Consider the following 16,406-nt stretch of genomic DNA (forward strand, 5'->3'; position numbering starts at 1 on the left):
GTGGTGCCTAATGTAGGTGATCTGAAGAGCCCTGAGGGAGGTTGAATGAAGGAAGGAACGAGACGACGAAAGAACGGAAAGCACGTCCCGCCGCAATCGTTTGTTTGCCTCACCCTCTCAAGATTTCCAATGTTCCATCTGTTGGCGTCACAATTTTTGAGATTGAACAATCCATCTCTGGTTCTGCGGACCAGTACGTGTACGCTCATTTTCCACATGAAGGATCTCAGCCAACATCAGTTACAAGAGCTAACGCTAAGATGATAACTACTTCGTCAATTGCGCCTGCGCGGGAGTCCAACAACCGATAACTGCCAGACATTCTCCTCTATGCGGACATGTCTCCTCAATCAATCCATCATCTGTCGGGTCGTTACTCATTTAGCTTCTCGCCATCTCCCACCCATCCACTCTGTCAGTCGTTGGCATCAGGATGTCACTGACATAGCAGCCAGTACTGAGAGAACTCCGCCAGCATCATGATGCCTCCCAATCAACTTCACCCTATCCGCAACCCGATTCGCAAGAGCCAAGGAACACTTTTTCTCTTCCTGAAGTGCGTTGAGATCAGCCGCGAGGGCACTTCTTGAGCCACCCTATTGGCATCACCTCCACAAGGTCCTCCATAACTATCATTCATTATCACACCAACAACCTCGCATGCAATCGCAACGGTGGCTCGATCCAAGTCAAGCTGCGTGTCCATTGGTTGTCTCAAGGATAACCAAACGCATGGTCTACAATACCTTTTTCGGCACCCTGTTCGTCTTCTAGGACCGGTATGGTAGAATCAATTCAATGACTTTGGGACACCGTTTGCAAAGTCCTGATCGCAAGTTTGAGGTCTAGGAGGTTAAGTAACATGCGAAGGCCTCGGAACTCCGCAGGAGCTGGGCCATCTATCATCTTCGACAGGTGCTACCACCAGTTACTGGAAACCCTGCTTATTCGTGTTCGTGGCTAGATAGCTTACATGGTCAAACTGAGCGTGGGCGAATCTATTGTGTCTCGCCGGTCGGTCCATATGCTTGTCATATGGCATGTGTAGGATTGCATTGGAGACGAGTGCCTGGGGTATCAGCTGCTGCACAATGTTGCTGCACAGCTCGAACTTCTAACTTGCTTCAGTAGTGAGCTCAGCAGAGGTCAGTGGATTCATTGGAGTTTTATCAATGTCACTAGAGTTAAGAAAATTTCATCAGAGTTTGGTAATTTTCACGAAGATCCATTGTCACGGGCAGAAAAAAAGTCAAGGTCGGTGGTTCGCTGACCCGGGCGGGCCAAGCCAGCAGCCCATATATTCCCACTGCGGGCCGTAGAAAGGGATCAGCATCGGCGCCCAACGGTTCGTATGTCCAATAAGAGATTAGATAAGTATACTTAGTTGTAGTCACATCTACCGACATATCTTGAACATTCCGCAAGGCTCAAACCAATGACTTTTAAGGGAACTTTCGATCGTACGTAATATTCGAATACTAACTCTGTTGTTTCAACAAGCTGACAACATAACCGAGCCGTTCCTTGCAGCAAGCTTCATGGCTTACTGAATATCTGTTTCCGGCTTGCGCTTCTGCGCCTGCATTGATCAATATCTTTGCCATGTCATACTTTCCGTAGGATGCTACGCTTTCAATTGCTGTCACTGTCTTATACGGCGCGAAGTCTTCATGAAAAATGAACGATGGACTTACGCTATAGATGTAAATTATGGCGCATCACTTCACGTACGACCATAGATAGTGGAAAATATGGCATCCCGTCCGCTCTGCCTTAATCAAGCCACTAATCGCCGGACTAGTAGTTGGGTCGGTGACGACCAGCGAATCCCTGGTGTTGTACGTCTTCTATTTTTACGGATCTCTTTTCTCTTTTTTTGTAAATCTTTTTTTAAACATTAGCAAGCATATACTTCATGCAATACACACAGACTTGAAATATATGGGAAGGGATGGCTTCATGCAGGTAGGTGATTAAAGCCATTGCAGGCTGTTCAGAAACGCCCACTTGTCTACCTGCTCCCGCGGACCCCACCCAGTAGGGTTGGCCGAAGGCCATGGTACCACAACCAACCACGAGTGCGCGGCGCAAGTGCCCCAGTGGCTGTGAACAGCGCCGCCACGCCCACGGCTGATGAGATATTATGCTACCAGCCGGCACAAAAGATGGCTGGGAAAGAGTGACAAAGGCCGTCTGCATCTGCCGAAGAGCTTCCAACATGATATGCTCCCGAGAAGCCCGTTCTCATTTCCGTGGCGCGCAGAGTTGAGGGCCTGAGCCAGCACGTAGAAATCCTTAGGAGTTCCTTTAAATGGGAAATTTGACACAGATCTTTTCACTTGCTTCCTTCTGACTGTCTTGGAGTTTTAATGCAGGTAGGTTGACCTCAATTCACATTCTAATGATATTAAATATCCTTAGGGAGTGAAAGAGACGTGAGGAGGGGTGTTTAAGCTAGTGTTCAATATTTAATGATTAGCTTCGTGAGAGCTAATGTTCTTGTCTTAGTTGAAAAATGAAAGCAGATGGCATATATTCAATGACTGTTAATAGTTAAAAGATTGTCTTTCGTACTAGTTCAACTTGTGCATGGAGCCTACGGTCTTCTTCCAATGGATTGGATACGTAGCATCGCAATTGCTGAGCCATTACTCGTCCCAGATCTCATAGTCTTCTTCCTGAATAGTCTCCACAGACGCAGCCAGCGTCTTCAACGAATCCGCAATGTGACCTTCCTCTCGCTTAGAATACCATTCACCATGGGGATAGTCCTCATCCTGGATAGCCTCGACAGAAGCTGCAAGGGTCTTAAGAGATTCCACTAAGTCCCGGCTCTTCAAGGCTCGGGCGTTATCAACACTGCGCTTCATGGAAGCAGCGTCTTTGACTAGGATCAAGGTTAGGATTCTTATATGTTTACGGGGCTAATAGGTCGTCTCACGAGGCGCGGGGATGGCGCCGGCTGCAGAGAGCGTAGCCACAATGGAGAGAATGATTCCGAAACGCATAATGTAGGAATTTCGAGGTGTTAATAGGCTATGAAAAGAGCCTTTGAGAAGAATTATTAGTATTGCTGATTAGGTTCCTACAGACTTTCGTCCTGGACAGATAAGGGGTGACAGGAGGTCCAACTTATAGTCGAAGCAGGACACGTATCCAACCTATGAAGCTATGTTTTCCAGCATGGGAAACGCCTCTGGCAACCCACAAATATCCACGAGTCAACTTATCATAACCCCTGACTAGTTTACTTTCTGCTGATACTGACGATATCACAGCTACGTTGGTTCCAGAGTTCGCGGTTCTACTTGAAAAGACTAGCATCGTGATTCAGTGATTCAGTCCAATCATTAAGTTGAAACCCAAGATTCATTCGAATAATAATTCCTATTTAGTCTAGTCATGATTATTCTTTTGGAATTCGTTGGATTCGCCGTAAGCATTGATTATGCAGTGCAACTATCACAGTTCACGAGATATTGGTATTGATGTTAGCGGGACTTGTTTGCAAAAGCTTTCTCGATCACGCGGAAATAGAAGGTATTGAGTGCTTCCGGTATGTCTGCTTCAACCATCATCTCAAGGTTGCACATGTATGCATTGTGCTTCTTACAGATTGAATAGGCTATACCTCGTATAGGTAACTTACCTTCCCCTTCGACCATGGATCAGCACGCGGAGACCACTATGACTATCTGACGACATGCATATGGCTATGTAGTGAAACAACGATTTAATAAACGTTAGGCTATCTCAGATAGCTTCCTTAGAATAGCTGTCAGGCCGTGCCGTGCTACGTGGAGCTAATCTGGCCCCAATGAACGGACATTCTCACTTTCACTTGCTCTCTTTTCTCTTGCGCGCTGTATAGTTAATGCACATTCCTCAAAACCGAGAGTGTGTACGATTGTTGTTGTGCCGGAGGTGCCACCGTTATGTGAGTCCTGGCCTCCTCATCATTACACGGTTGTGTTCGACGCCTCAAGCGTCTCTGTCTTTGTCATTTCATCCACCTCGCTTGATTTCAATTTCTTGAATTCCTATGTTACTCTCATGCTCCCGTGGAGACCTTCGTTACTATTGCCTTCTTCTACAATCACAATCTGCGCAAAACATGGAGTCATCCATGGACATTGAGAAGTCATCGTCGGAGACCGATTTCTGGATAGGAGACGGCCCCAATGATGTCCATGTCATTCCACGGAGGCAGACTCCGTGGTGCACGAAGCCCGTAACCACTCTGGGTCTCATGTTAACCATCGAGACCATAGTAATGGCCGTGTTATTTGTAAATAATGGAACACACGCTTGTGCAGACCCCTCTTTAGCCTTATGGTGTAAGTCGCGATATGCCATTGCCCCAAGTTTTCTGCCTTTGCTGATGTTGTCAAGCTCCCGCAAATGATGTCGTCCGCTATAAGACGACTACATTTGAAGCTCATTTCATGCACCGTAGTCCCTGGCTTGGAACAGAGATAGAAATCATTGAACAGAGGTGGCGCAATCTCTATGACTGTAAGCTGCCTCTCCAGTTTCAATCTACTATGGATTTCACTGATGTGAGCTAGTTGGCACTTCCGGACTCACGGCTTCCGAAGCAAGCAAGTTGCTAAACGCGACTCTTCCATCTCCAATGAATCCTGATGTGTATCTTGTCGAGCTTCAAGTCTTCCACGATCTTCACTGTCTCAATATGATTCGGAAAGCAGTCTATCTCGACCATTATCCCGACATGCTAGAAAAGAACCCCGATGGAACAATTTATCGTGGATCAACAAATGCCTTACACCTTGGTCTGTCCAATCTTTTGTGCTGATATAGTTGATTCGATGCTAACAAGACTCAAGATCATTGTATTGATTCTCTGCGGCAAACATTAATGTGTAATGCGGACGTCACGCCGGTGCGATTCCATCACAACATTGGAGATTTGCATCACATATTTCCAGCGATTTATTCGACGCATACTTGCCGAGACTACGAGGCCATAACTTCATGGGCGAAAAAGAGGCAGGTTCCAGCTTGGATGTTGGACTTCGCAGATAAGCAGCCTAAATGATGGCGTTAATGCTGATTAGCTGCTAAGTAGGAGAACTGATAAATAAACTGCGAAGAAAACAGAAAACCCTCTGAAGTGAGAAGCCGAGATGGCATAGCATATAGCTTTTGTGGCTGACAACACTTCACTTCATCTGGATGGGAACCACTGAAGAGGAATTTCTTTATTGTTTACTATGTGTATCGTTTTGAAGGTTGACACAATCGCGGGCGTATATCATTCTAGTTCTGTATGCGAATCATTGCCTAAAAACTAAACACATCCTAACAAAAACTATTCACCCAGTGTATTTTGTGAACCTTCACACTGTTCCTGCAAATGTGTTGAGAGATCTAGAAACGATCAATTGATTTAGAGTGGCCCAAGAACGGATGGCTAATGTTCATCAGATATTGTATGAAGCCGGTTCCTCGCCATCAATGCCGTTGTGGTTGAAGAAAGCCTATTCCCTGCATGTAAGCAATCGGCAATCACACCGTAAAGCTTAGCAAAAAGCTTGGTAGCGGATTGCATTACAGGGCACATACCGTTCCATTATACTGCTGACGTGTGTTCTGATATCCGAAGCAAGGACATGGCCCGATTACTCGCATCTGGGGTGTGTAGCACTGAAAACGATGCCCTCGCCGCCAAGATTATGAGCGAAGTCTCGACAAGAGCTCCCGCAGTTTGAAGCAACACTTATGTCCACAAAGAAATTCTATAGACATTTGGACCACGATCATCTTTTCCACAAAACCCGCGAGTCCTCGCAAGTATCAACATCTTCCAATATCCTCCTTTATTGCTCTCGCCGTATAGCGCATACATGGCCAGGGAATCCCTATATTCGCAAATTTCATCTAGAGACAGCATAGATGATGTGAGCGAGGGAAACGTTCCCAAAACCAAAACAAGTATTTACTCAGGACTAAAGCACAATGTGCTAAAACTCTTCTTGCTTTCCATCGTTTGCAATTTTATCCTTCTTGCCGTACTTGGCATGGCAATTGCAAAATACCCAGTTCTGAGATCATCATCTATATCAAATAACGAAAACCCCTTCCATCGGATACAGAACTCTACTGTCAATGCCAACTACGCTAGCCTGAGCAAGGACACAGATTATCTATGGGAGCCCTGGCATTGGTCGAAGGCTTTCATGGTTGAACTTGACGGCGAGATGGCAGCAATCGCAATGTCGGTGCACACTACGAGGCTATGGGCCACGTCCCGCTGACATGATACAGGTTTCACCAGCTCCAGTGCCTGTCCACTCTCCGGTTTACTATCCAAGAGGTAGTCTCGGGCAAGCAGCCCGAGGCGGATCGGGAGAAGCCTGATAATTGGGCTTACTGTCTGGATTATCTGCGTCAGGTATGTTCGAGCCTCTCCCTGAGATGAACAGGATATTGGTTGATGAAATCTATCAACAGTCCATCGTCTGCTTTGCCGATCCGACCCAGGAAAGACAAGTGGCTCTTGCCACTGTGCGTGACCTACCAATCGCCGGCTCGGACTTGGACACTGTGCGTTTGTGCAGGGATCCAGAGCCACTGTGGCGGCTGAAGCATGAACATGGGTTCGGACTTGGTGGTAGTCGAATGGATATCGAAGAGGGTATGAGGAGGACTTGAAATTTTCACGATCCCTTGGTGGATAATGAAATATATTACTTTACGAGTGGCTGGACTTGTTCGATGCTGACGACTGCTTTGGATTGATTGAACTGGCAAAGCACTCGCTAATACCAAAACAATGCCAGCTGTCAATTCTTTGTTCCCATAGTTAAGCGCCAACGTCTAGTTAAAACAAAAGTTGTGACATCGGATGCCTCCTCCTCGATGCCATCAATGCACTCCACCCCCTGCCACTTCTCGCCAGGTTGAGAGATCTAAAAGGCTTAGCACTACAGATGTAGATCCGATTCTGGCTCCAGAAATACGCTCAGATCGCAGAAGTTGCGCTTGTGTACTGCGACACTTCGCACTATATCTCTTCAATCCAAAATGTTTCCGTATTGAGGTAAAACCTCCTCCACATGTTCGAGCAAAGTTTCTCCAATTCTATCTGTGGCGTGTATCATGACGCTGAGAAGCATGTGACGCCCGTATAACTGTTGGACCCTGTTGGAAGGGATTGAATAATTCGAGCCTCGCAATAATACTGGAGATAGATCAGCCGGTGTCTTGGTTCCATTTTTGGCATATGAAATCATAGTACATTACCTTTAGTCACTGTATCACTGTACGTGCATCAATAGAGCATCTTAGATCTAATAAATGTGCTGCCTGCGGCTATGCTCTCCCTAGTCTCTCGCTTGGCAGTGGAAATAGCGTCTACAGTGCAACCTCGGACTTCACTCGGATCCCTGACAACCCACTTCGCTTTAACGTACCCGTCGCTACAGATCACTCCAAGATCTGCCCTTGCACAGCCTTGCAGGATTACAAGAGGATGTTACTGATTAGGTGGGTGTTGAAAAAGTTGTCAACCATGCTAACAACTATTGGTGAGTGACCCCGCACTTATTGTTAGAGGTATTGAGATCTATTTGGGATCCCACCTCCTAATAGAACAATCATAGATTTAGTTTTGTCGCATTCAAACTGTTGTCCGAATATGAGCCGCACCATCATCAACTTTCCTATCATGGCTGCCTGTGAGGAGTTCATGAACGGACCGAGAGACGCAGAAGCCTTGAGCTGACATGAGCTGATGTTCAAAAACAGAACTGGTTCGAAGAATACTGGGAACCTGGCCGAGTATATAATGCAACAAGCGACACGATCTCGATGGCGTTCTGATTTATCCACAACACCCCAGTATCAACGAGAAAATCAAGCCTTATTTCCTCTATCTATCCGCCTCGTAAACACAAAACTCAGGGAAAACAAGTCTTTGTTCAAAATACTGTTTCCATCGACATGATGCTGGCACTTCTTTTCTGCGGATTTGTGCTCCAAGCCAGTCTTCTAGCTGCCCAGGAGCTTACAATCAACTGTAGATCGTGGGGGCTCGAGAACGGCTATCAGGGAGTCGACAACTGGCGGGCCTCGACCAAGGACTGCGCAGACGCCACGAACAAGCTCGAAAGCCAATTCGGCCAGATTGTCCCAACCATCTCAAACGGCTGCAGCGAGCTTGCTTCGTCTGGCAGTTGCTCCATCTCCATCTGTGATTCCTCTCTCGCGACCTTTCAGAGCGTCTACTATCAGGCAGTCTGGGCAGCTGCCAGAGTCGTTCACGGCAGGCATAAACACGACGGCACTGTAGCAGGGTATGTGTCCATTGACGACTACTGGTACGGCGGCAAGGCGTTTGTCCAGGTGGCCAGAACCGGCTCCCCGGACCCGGGCAACAAGAGACGCAGTCTGGCCGCACGCCGAGGAGTTGCAGAAGGCCAAAGGGCTGGCGGAAACGAGACCGAGGGCGGCGGCAATGGTGGAGATGACGAGGAATTGATCTGGCCCCGCGTCGAGCTAGAGTACTCCAGCTTCGACTCGGTCGACGTTCCCAACACGGACGGATTGTCGGTCAATATCCGCGCAGGATGGGGTGAAGGGGAGTGGACGCCGCGTGACCAGCAAGAGTACGCGCAAGAGAGGCTCGTCGAGGCATGGCGAGGCACCACCGGAGAGCCCGGCGACGTCCGGCCGGCTGGATACCTTGCGCCCGGTGGCATCATGATCGAGATGGAGCTTGTCGCCCACAACAATCACAACCTGCGCCAGCTCCACGAGAACGAGATCAATCCGCTCGCCCGCTTTGCCATTGATCAGCGCGGGATAGCAGGCAATCCGAACTCGTTCATCATGCAGATCCGTCGTGGCGGCGAAAGCATTGCCCATATGGTGCTCCGCGTTTTTCGACTGACTGTAAGCACCGACCCCAATGGTGCTTGCGGTTATCCTTGATTCTGCGAGTCAGGCACGTAATTTCATAAGGAGTAAAAGATTTCCCCCCCCCTTTTTTTTTTCCTTTCTTTTGGTATGCTTTGCTTTTAGATAGTTGACATTTTAAACTCACTAGGGGGTTCTGACCTGATGATGCTCATGTGGTGCGGTTCTCATCAGGGCCCCTAGAGCCCGCGAGAAGTGTCAAACTTGGATAGGGAAAGAAAATAATAAAGACGAGAGATTTGAGTCGTCGAAATAATATCTCCTCGCGTAGAAAGAGAAACATCGATCCTTGTGATATTTTTGAAAGGTGTTGCTGATCAGAATATTTTGCCACGACTTAAATAGATGCTAAGATCCATTCACGACCTATGTAGCTGGGACCTTCAAAGTTGCTTGAATTGACCTAGAGCTCCAAAATCCAGGTTGACCGTAGACACTGTCGCCATTTGCTGAGATCAGGAAGTGGAGGTGTCTCTTTCATCTGCATACCTGCTCAACCTCAATCTATATCGTCTACCTGGTCGATGTCAATGATGGCGGTCATAAATTAGCTGTACGAGGAAGATGAGGGGCATGCAGAGTAACACGGCAGGTTCGCATGTAGGTACATGAGTTAATGGGTATATGTGTGAGTACAAGCAGGAGCACTACGTTACTTTACTTGAGATTGAATTCCTTGTATGAGCGATCTGAGGTGCAAATGAATGAAGATGGGTGCGGGGCGCTTGCGATGTTGCCTTGGGCAAGTTATTGACTTGGGTTTTGGTGTGCGAACTGCTTCTGTATTACCTTATCTAGGCGCGGTGCCGCCTGAATCTCAGGCCCTCTGCACCCCTCACACGCCTGAATCCCCTCGCTAATCCCACCCGCCTGAATTTCACGCGCTTGAATCCCCCACTCCAGAGTCCCGTCCCCGAATCCTAGTCGCTCTATCAATTACATTAAACTGACTCTGCGTTGTGTTACTCTGTGCTTTACTATGACTTTGAGCATCTCGCCAAATATTACCAAAGACAAGGATCAATTGAAAGTATGCTTTTTATTTTAGAAAGAATGCATCAATACCACAGATCGGCAACGACTGTCAGCCCTACAAGATGTCGCCAACTCCTTTCCCACGTCCCAGCACATGCAGGCAGGTGACTCTAGCATGTTGAAGCTCAGCAGTACCTGGAAAACAGCGCCAGGCAGATATGCCAACTCCCATAAGAAGTGAATTTTGCAAAAGATTACATTTTCTACAGTATAAGTCAGCTGCCAAGCCAGTTGTAGACAAGGGACCTGGCTCACGTTTTCATTCTGCAGGATCAATCCATTGTTATGGTTCGGGACGGGAGCGCATTCCGGGCATCGATGAGTATAGCAATTACGTAAAGGTACCATTACTCAGCATAATCCGCGTTATCTGCAGCAGAATTAGGGCAAAGTGGAATAAAGTGGCTTTAAAGAGCAAAATCACAGCAGACTGAAGACGAAGCCCTCGACCTAGCATTCAGGCCTTCCGATCTTCCAGCAACGCACCCCAATGATCTCGGCCGTGGGATGCCCGATACCGGACACTTTGTCGACCACTATGAGGCTCTCGGTATTAGCCAATTCGCCTCAGCGCAAGAAATCAAGGCTGCGTACCATAAGCTGAGCCTCCGATATCATCCAGATAAGAATGGAGGCACGCAAGATGCGCACGCAAGATTTGTTCTCATTAGAGATGCATATGAAGTTTTGAAAGATGAAAACACCAGGGCAGACTACGATGACCAATACAGAGTGCGAAAATCCAAATTTGAGCGGGTCGATGAGCATAATGACTTCTGGGCAACGATGGCCAGGAAACACCCTAACACACCTAACTTTGGAAGTTCCCACAAGAAGGCCAAAAAGTCTAAGAAGTCCAAGAACGAGCCAGAGCCCATCCCGTCTCCTCTCACCGACCGAGTAGATGGCATGCGGTACTTGGAAGCCAAGGACGGTCTTGACAAGATAACTACCTCTATCACAGTGATGAGATCTACGATAGATGATATTGCAAAGCGTCTCAAAATTGACAGCCTGGATCCAGAATCTCAAACAGGCTATAACATCTGGAGAAGCCAGAACAACACTATCGAGTTGGGGAAGCGAGTGCGGGACTTGCGAGGATTCATGGCAACACATTCGCTAGAGACTTGGAAGGCCAGGAACGACATGGAAATGGTGCAAAAAATCAGAGAGACCTCGAGGATTGTGGGCAATCTCATCATTCACCTACGGCCGTTGCAAGACCTGGCAGCCAAGATCGAGATCTGCTCAAGCCCTCTGCCACCTAATATACTGCTGGAGCTGGATATCGACATAGCGAAGTGGGCGGAAGAGATGAGCGAAGTCATCAACTCATGATTAAAGCTAATCAATTGTTCAATTCGAAAGCCAATGCTTGGCAAATATAGCCGAAATCTAGCCTTATTCCGCATCAGGTAATTATGTGCTTTGTGAGTCAGCATGGCACGCGCCTCTCATCATATCATCATGATACTCGGGATTGTGCAACGCAATCGAACGCCATGCCTTGAGAACTGCGCAGAATATTATCAGAACTGTTATTTGATACCGAGGTTGATTCGTTTCTTGCACATCACCTGCTTAGGTTAATGCTTTGACGTTATGTGAATGGATTGTATCGGACGCGGAGCGCAGCGAGTCAGGAGGAGCCGCGGGATCATTAATCAAATGCCATTGGCAATTAAGTGCGAGACGCGCTAATTGATAAGCATGCGGTGCTTTTGGACCTCACTACTGCAGGCGCTTGCTGGCCCTAGATGATGCACCATAGCATACCTAGCATGCTGCTGACTAGTGTTCAAGAATTGCAAATGCATCATCATTTCAAGATTAGATGGCCAGGATGACATCTCTACAGATGGGAAATCGATAATATAAATATGTAGAAACATTCATAAGGTACATTGATCCATCATATGTGTACATAAAGTAGGCTATAGCCCAGGCTGGACATTTCTTGAAGATTAGCTCACCGCACACCTCACTCGAAAGGCCACACTGTTCTGCGCATATCTTTATTCTAAAAATGTCAGTCGATATCAAAGGGACCGTACTCGTCACTGGTGCAAACGGCTACATCGCCGGTCGCGTCATCGAAGCCTTTCTTCTAGCGGGCTACCATGTCCGTGGTACCGTGCGCTCCGCATCGTCGGTCAAGGCTTTGATCAGCGCTTTGGAAAATTATCATAACAACTTCGATGTTGTTGAGGTGCCAGACATCACAGCTTCCGGTGCATTTGATGAAGCTGTGAAAGGAGTGGACGCAGTTGCTCACCTCGCTGCTCCCGTTTCTTTATCCTTCGATGACCCAGACCCTGTCATCAAGGCTGCTGTCGAAGGCACGACTAGTATATTGGACTCTGCCATTCGAGAACCATCCATTAAGAGTGTCTTGCTGATGAGCTCGATTGCCACCATCATTGGAATTAGGGAGGAAGACTATAATTATACTGAGAAGGACTGGAACACTTGGGTCGAAGGTTTACTCCAGAAGCTCGGCAAAAACGCGCCGGGTAACGTAATCTATGCAGCTGAAAAGACGCTGGCGGAGAAGGCGTTCTGGCAATTCAGAGACGAGAAGAAGCCTACCTTCGCGATGACTTCGATCAATCCTGTGTTTGTGTGATCCTGTCTCAGAGCCATTGAAGCATTCTACTGAACAGGTCTTTATTAGGTTCGTCGCTGGGCCGCCCCTCATCGCACCATCATCTCCAGAGAAAATCAACGAGACAACGAGGTTTGTATGGAACGTTCTGACTGGGAAGGACCTTGCAAATGCAGGGCTTGGTACGGCCTATCCTGGCTATGTGGACGTGCGTGATGTCGGACGCATGTTTGTCTTCGCCGTTGATCATCCTGACATTACTAACGGGGAGCGTTACCTTGGCTCCGCTGGATATGGACCACCACAAGCCGTGGCTGACATTCTTCGCAAAGCCTATCCAGATCGAAAAGATATTATCCAGGAAGGCAACCCAGGCACGGGTTACTTTCCGGACTACAGATACCCGGCAAAAGTGTCGTGGGATGGCAGTAAAACTACAAATGTCATGGGCTTGAAGTATATCCCCTTCGATCAGATTGTTTTGGACACGGCCAGGGTGTTTGAAGCATTTCTCTGAAATGACTTGTTTAGAAAATGTAGAGTGCGCAATTGAGCTTCATTGAAATAAGAACATAATTTTTTTTGTCGAAAGCTTTAATGGTTTTCTCCAGAAACTAGCTCGATTACGATGACCGATGTTGATGAAGTCTTATTCTCAGGAGACTCGATTTGGCTAGCGGACTTACATGGGGGAGCAATCTTGTCATACTTAACTGGCACGTATGGCGCATTAAGCTGCTTATTTTGAGCCTACGCTTAATTGGAACAATACTTTAGCGGCCTCCACCACTGTCTCCTCCAGTGTTCTCCATCTCATACCGAGTTGCTGCTCAGCTTTGCTACAGTCATTGATAAAAGATGGCCGCAATGGCAATCCCTCATCTTCAATTTGAGGAAACATGTGTGCCTGTTCGGGGAAGTTTTTTCGCAAAAGTGCGAAAATCCTGGCATAAGAATAACTGCCGGAGACCTGTCAAACGCAGTGTCGTTGTCAGCCCCTGAGACGAAGACGAGATAGACGAGCGAGCTTACAATCATATATCGCTCACCGCCACACTTGGGCCATGTCAACGCCTTCAGGTGTGCTTCAGCAACGTCCAGCATGTTGGAAAATACCTAAAGATAAACGAAAAGAATATGTAAGCCACCATGCACTCTGAGACGATGAATATTGATAATTAGGGCTCAATAAGGGTACTCGTACCGGACTTGGATCGCCCGGGATGATGTCTTTTGCATGGGTGATATGACTCCACAACCTGGCACTTGCAGCATCAAGATCCTCCAGGCTGTTTAAGACTTGCATTGGTTTTCCATAAACGGTTCCTGGGCATAGAACAACTAGATCGAATGCGGGCTTCTGCTCCTTCATGAAGTCCCAAGCAAGCTTCTCAGCAATAGTCTTGCCGGCACCTGTGGTCCATTTAGCTGAGATCTCATCTTCGACTTCGATGTATAAACCTTGAACACCTGAAATGAATTCGACTTACAGTAACTCGTCACTGCCATATGCTGACCCGTGGCACTCGCACCCTTCTCCCAAGTTGTGGGATTCCAATCCTTCTCGGTGTACCTGAGATCATATGTCAGCATAGTTTGCGCTCATGAAAGCAATTGTACATACACCTTGCCTAGCCCTGTACCCAGATGCGGATCGTCGTTGACTGCTGCGACGGTGCTCGTGTATACCAAACGCTTAACGCTTGACTCTCTTGCGCAAGCCGAAAGAATATTTTGAACGCCACGCGTTTGCGGAATCATGATGTCTTCTCCGGTCTGGATGTTCAATTTCAATGTAAGATTTACCGTACTTTTCTCAGGCGATAGTTTCCTTCACTGGTTGTTTGACTTACGGCATGTGAAAGCGTGTAGGGTCCAGCAACGTGAATCACGGCACCACACCCACGTACCGCTCCATCGTACGGACCCGTTTTCGCTTCAATATTTGCTGCTGCATGATCTTCAATAATGGTCCACTCTATCTGAACCTCTGGATACTTGGCGCTCCAGTCTGCAGCTCGTTGCGAAGATCTACTTGTCCCACGGAGCAGAAAGCCGGCACGAGCAACATCAAGAGCAATAGCTGTCTGCTCTCCTTTCTTTTGTCAGTAAAGCTATGAGAATAATTGAATTGTCCACGAATACTAACGCCGAGAGGCCCTGTGGTGCCGGTGACGAGCACTGTGGGTGTGGGTGTTTGCAGAGGCATGACGACTTGTTACTAAACTATGCTTATCAACTCTGAACCAGCTTTAATGTCGTGAAAAGAGAAGGCATGCGACAAACACAGATAAAATCCCAGTCTGAATTTTGAATCTAAAAAGATACTATAGTGTGCAGGTCCGCAAACTACCCAGCTGTTGCACCGTATCTTAGACTGTTGTATCGAGCGGAAGGAATGCATAGAATCACGGCATCTTCTGATTGCCGGAAAATCCAACCGATTGGCTTGTAAATGTGATTGATGCTCAAGGTGGATCCAGTTACTCATGATTCGCCGCCCTCTCGGCACGGCCATGATCCTGATCTGCGGGTTCGTGAAGCCGGTCCGGGAATGCTGAGAAGGCTTTGGAAGTGGATAGGGGCTAGCCCATTCCTTAGCGTATATTGTTGTGTGTTATCTGAAGCTAATCAATTACATTGACACAGTCGCTCGGAGACATCTCTTCAATACATCCTAAACAAACGGTCAGCCTCTATTGCATTGGATAGGCCTGCAAGCGAAAAGGCAATGCATTCAGTGATGGTGAAATAAGTTGGTCTAGTTAGTCACAGCTACTAACGAACGGCAAAAATGAGCGTGCTACCTCAAGTTAGACGCATGCATTCTTTGCCATTAAGTGACTGGTCTCCAGCATCATCTAGTACATTGATATATTGTCTGTAATAGGTACTACGCTGATGGTGCGTGGACCCTGCTATAGTGCCTTTGCCTTCAATGCGTCATCCACAACACGGGCAAGCCCTAGACACTCTTCTTCTCTCCATCTTTTCCCGACAACCTGAATCCCGACAGGAGCATCTTGAAATTTGCCTGGTCCATCATACATCGTGTACACTATTCTGTCTGTTTCGCTACGCGGCTTGTAGTCTTGATCTGGGACGTCAATGTTTTGGTCGACCATCGTCACAGGAATGGCGACACTAGGAAGATCTAGTACATTCCAGACACAAGTGTAACCAGCATAGACGTATTGACCATGTGGAGGAGCAGGAAACGGTGCCACCGGACATATGATTCCATCAAGCGGCCGGCCTGTTGTTGTCTGACTGACGGTTGCTCGCAACTCATCAAGGTAACGCTTGCGCTGATTGAAGTTAGTACAGCTGTAAGTCAAAGGAGACTCAAGAAGCACAAACATAACTCTCGCGTTCTAAACAAAGCTGCCAGTAAGCATTGACAGTGATAGGAGGAAACGCCGAAACATCATCTATTCCTGGAAGCAGGGGCTGTTTTCACATCAATAATAGTACTTGTAAGAAGAATCATGAGTGGCAAGCCTCACCTCGCCGGATTCACTGAACAGGCGTTTGAATTCCTCGCCACTATCTGAGGCAAATGTGCGTTGTAAGATGGATATGGCATACCCATGATCAAGCGGGTTCCACGGGATTACTATGAACATCGATTAATCCGAAGGAAATAGAAACAGCCTTGGGTTACATACCTTCATGTCCAGCTTCTTTTAAAGCTTCTATGGTCTCCCTCATAGCTCTTCTTACCGGTGGCTGGCATCTTACAACTCCGTCGTCATCGAAGTATCCAAAACACATCCTCGCGTTTGGTGCTCCTTTGTGTTCCAGCTGGTACATGTTTTCTCTC

At 47.4% G+C, this 16,406-nt stretch overlaps 5 protein-coding genes across 5 annotated transcripts; 3 read left to right on the top strand and 2 right to left on the bottom strand.

Annotated features, from left to right (window-relative positions):
• Positions 1-2,648: 2,648 nt before the first annotated feature.
• UCRPA7_3986 (hypothetical protein) lies at positions 2,649-3,008 on the bottom strand (the record flags this gene model as incomplete). Its single annotated transcript, XM_007916541.1, has 2 exons — positions 2,649-2,887; positions 2,942-3,008. The coding sequence occupies 2 exons, from the start codon at positions 3,006-3,008 to the stop codon at positions 2,649-2,651; spliced, it is 306 nt and encodes a 101-aa protein (XP_007914732.1).
• A 4,960-nt stretch (positions 3,009-7,968) lies between these two features.
• Positions 7,969-8,955, top strand: UCRPA7_3987 (hypothetical protein; the record flags this gene model as incomplete). The annotated part of the gene is made up of 1 exon (XM_007916533.1): positions 7,969-8,955. One exon carries the CDS (start codon positions 7,969-7,971, stop codon positions 8,953-8,955), a length of 987 nt encoding a protein of 328 aa, XP_007914724.1.
• A 1,527-nt stretch (positions 8,956-10,482) lies between these two features.
• On the top strand, positions 10,483-11,316 carry UCRPA7_3988 (putative chaperone protein; the record flags this gene model as incomplete). Its single annotated transcript, XM_007916531.1, has 1 exon — positions 10,483-11,316. One exon carries the CDS (start codon positions 10,483-10,485, stop codon positions 11,314-11,316), a length of 834 nt encoding a protein of 277 aa, XP_007914722.1.
• A 688-nt stretch (positions 11,317-12,004) lies between these two features.
• UCRPA7_3989 (putative nad dependent epimerase protein) lies at positions 12,005-12,604 on the top strand (the record flags this gene model as incomplete). The annotated part of the gene is made up of 1 exon (XM_007916540.1): positions 12,005-12,604. One exon carries the CDS (start codon positions 12,005-12,007, stop codon positions 12,602-12,604), a length of 600 nt encoding a protein of 199 aa, XP_007914731.1.
• Positions 12,605-13,054: 450 nt separating this feature from the next.
• UCRPA7_3990 (putative nad dependent epimerase protein) lies at positions 13,055-14,501 on the bottom strand (the record flags this gene model as incomplete). The annotated part of the gene is made up of 5 exons (XM_007916552.1): positions 13,055-13,096; positions 13,616-13,699; positions 13,788-13,996; positions 14,074-14,156; positions 14,494-14,501. The coding sequence occupies 5 exons, from the start codon at positions 14,499-14,501 to the stop codon at positions 13,055-13,057; spliced, it is 426 nt and encodes a 141-aa protein (XP_007914743.1).
• Positions 14,502-16,406: the final 1,905 nt, after the last annotated feature.

Source organism: Phaeoacremonium minimum, assembly GCF_000392275.1.
Source record: "Phaeoacremonium minimum UCRPA7 unplaced genomic scaffold PA7_03_scaffold_301, whole genome shotgun sequence".
NCBI lineage: Eukaryota > Fungi > Ascomycota > Sordariomycetes > Togniniales > Togniniaceae > Phaeoacremonium > Phaeoacremonium minimum.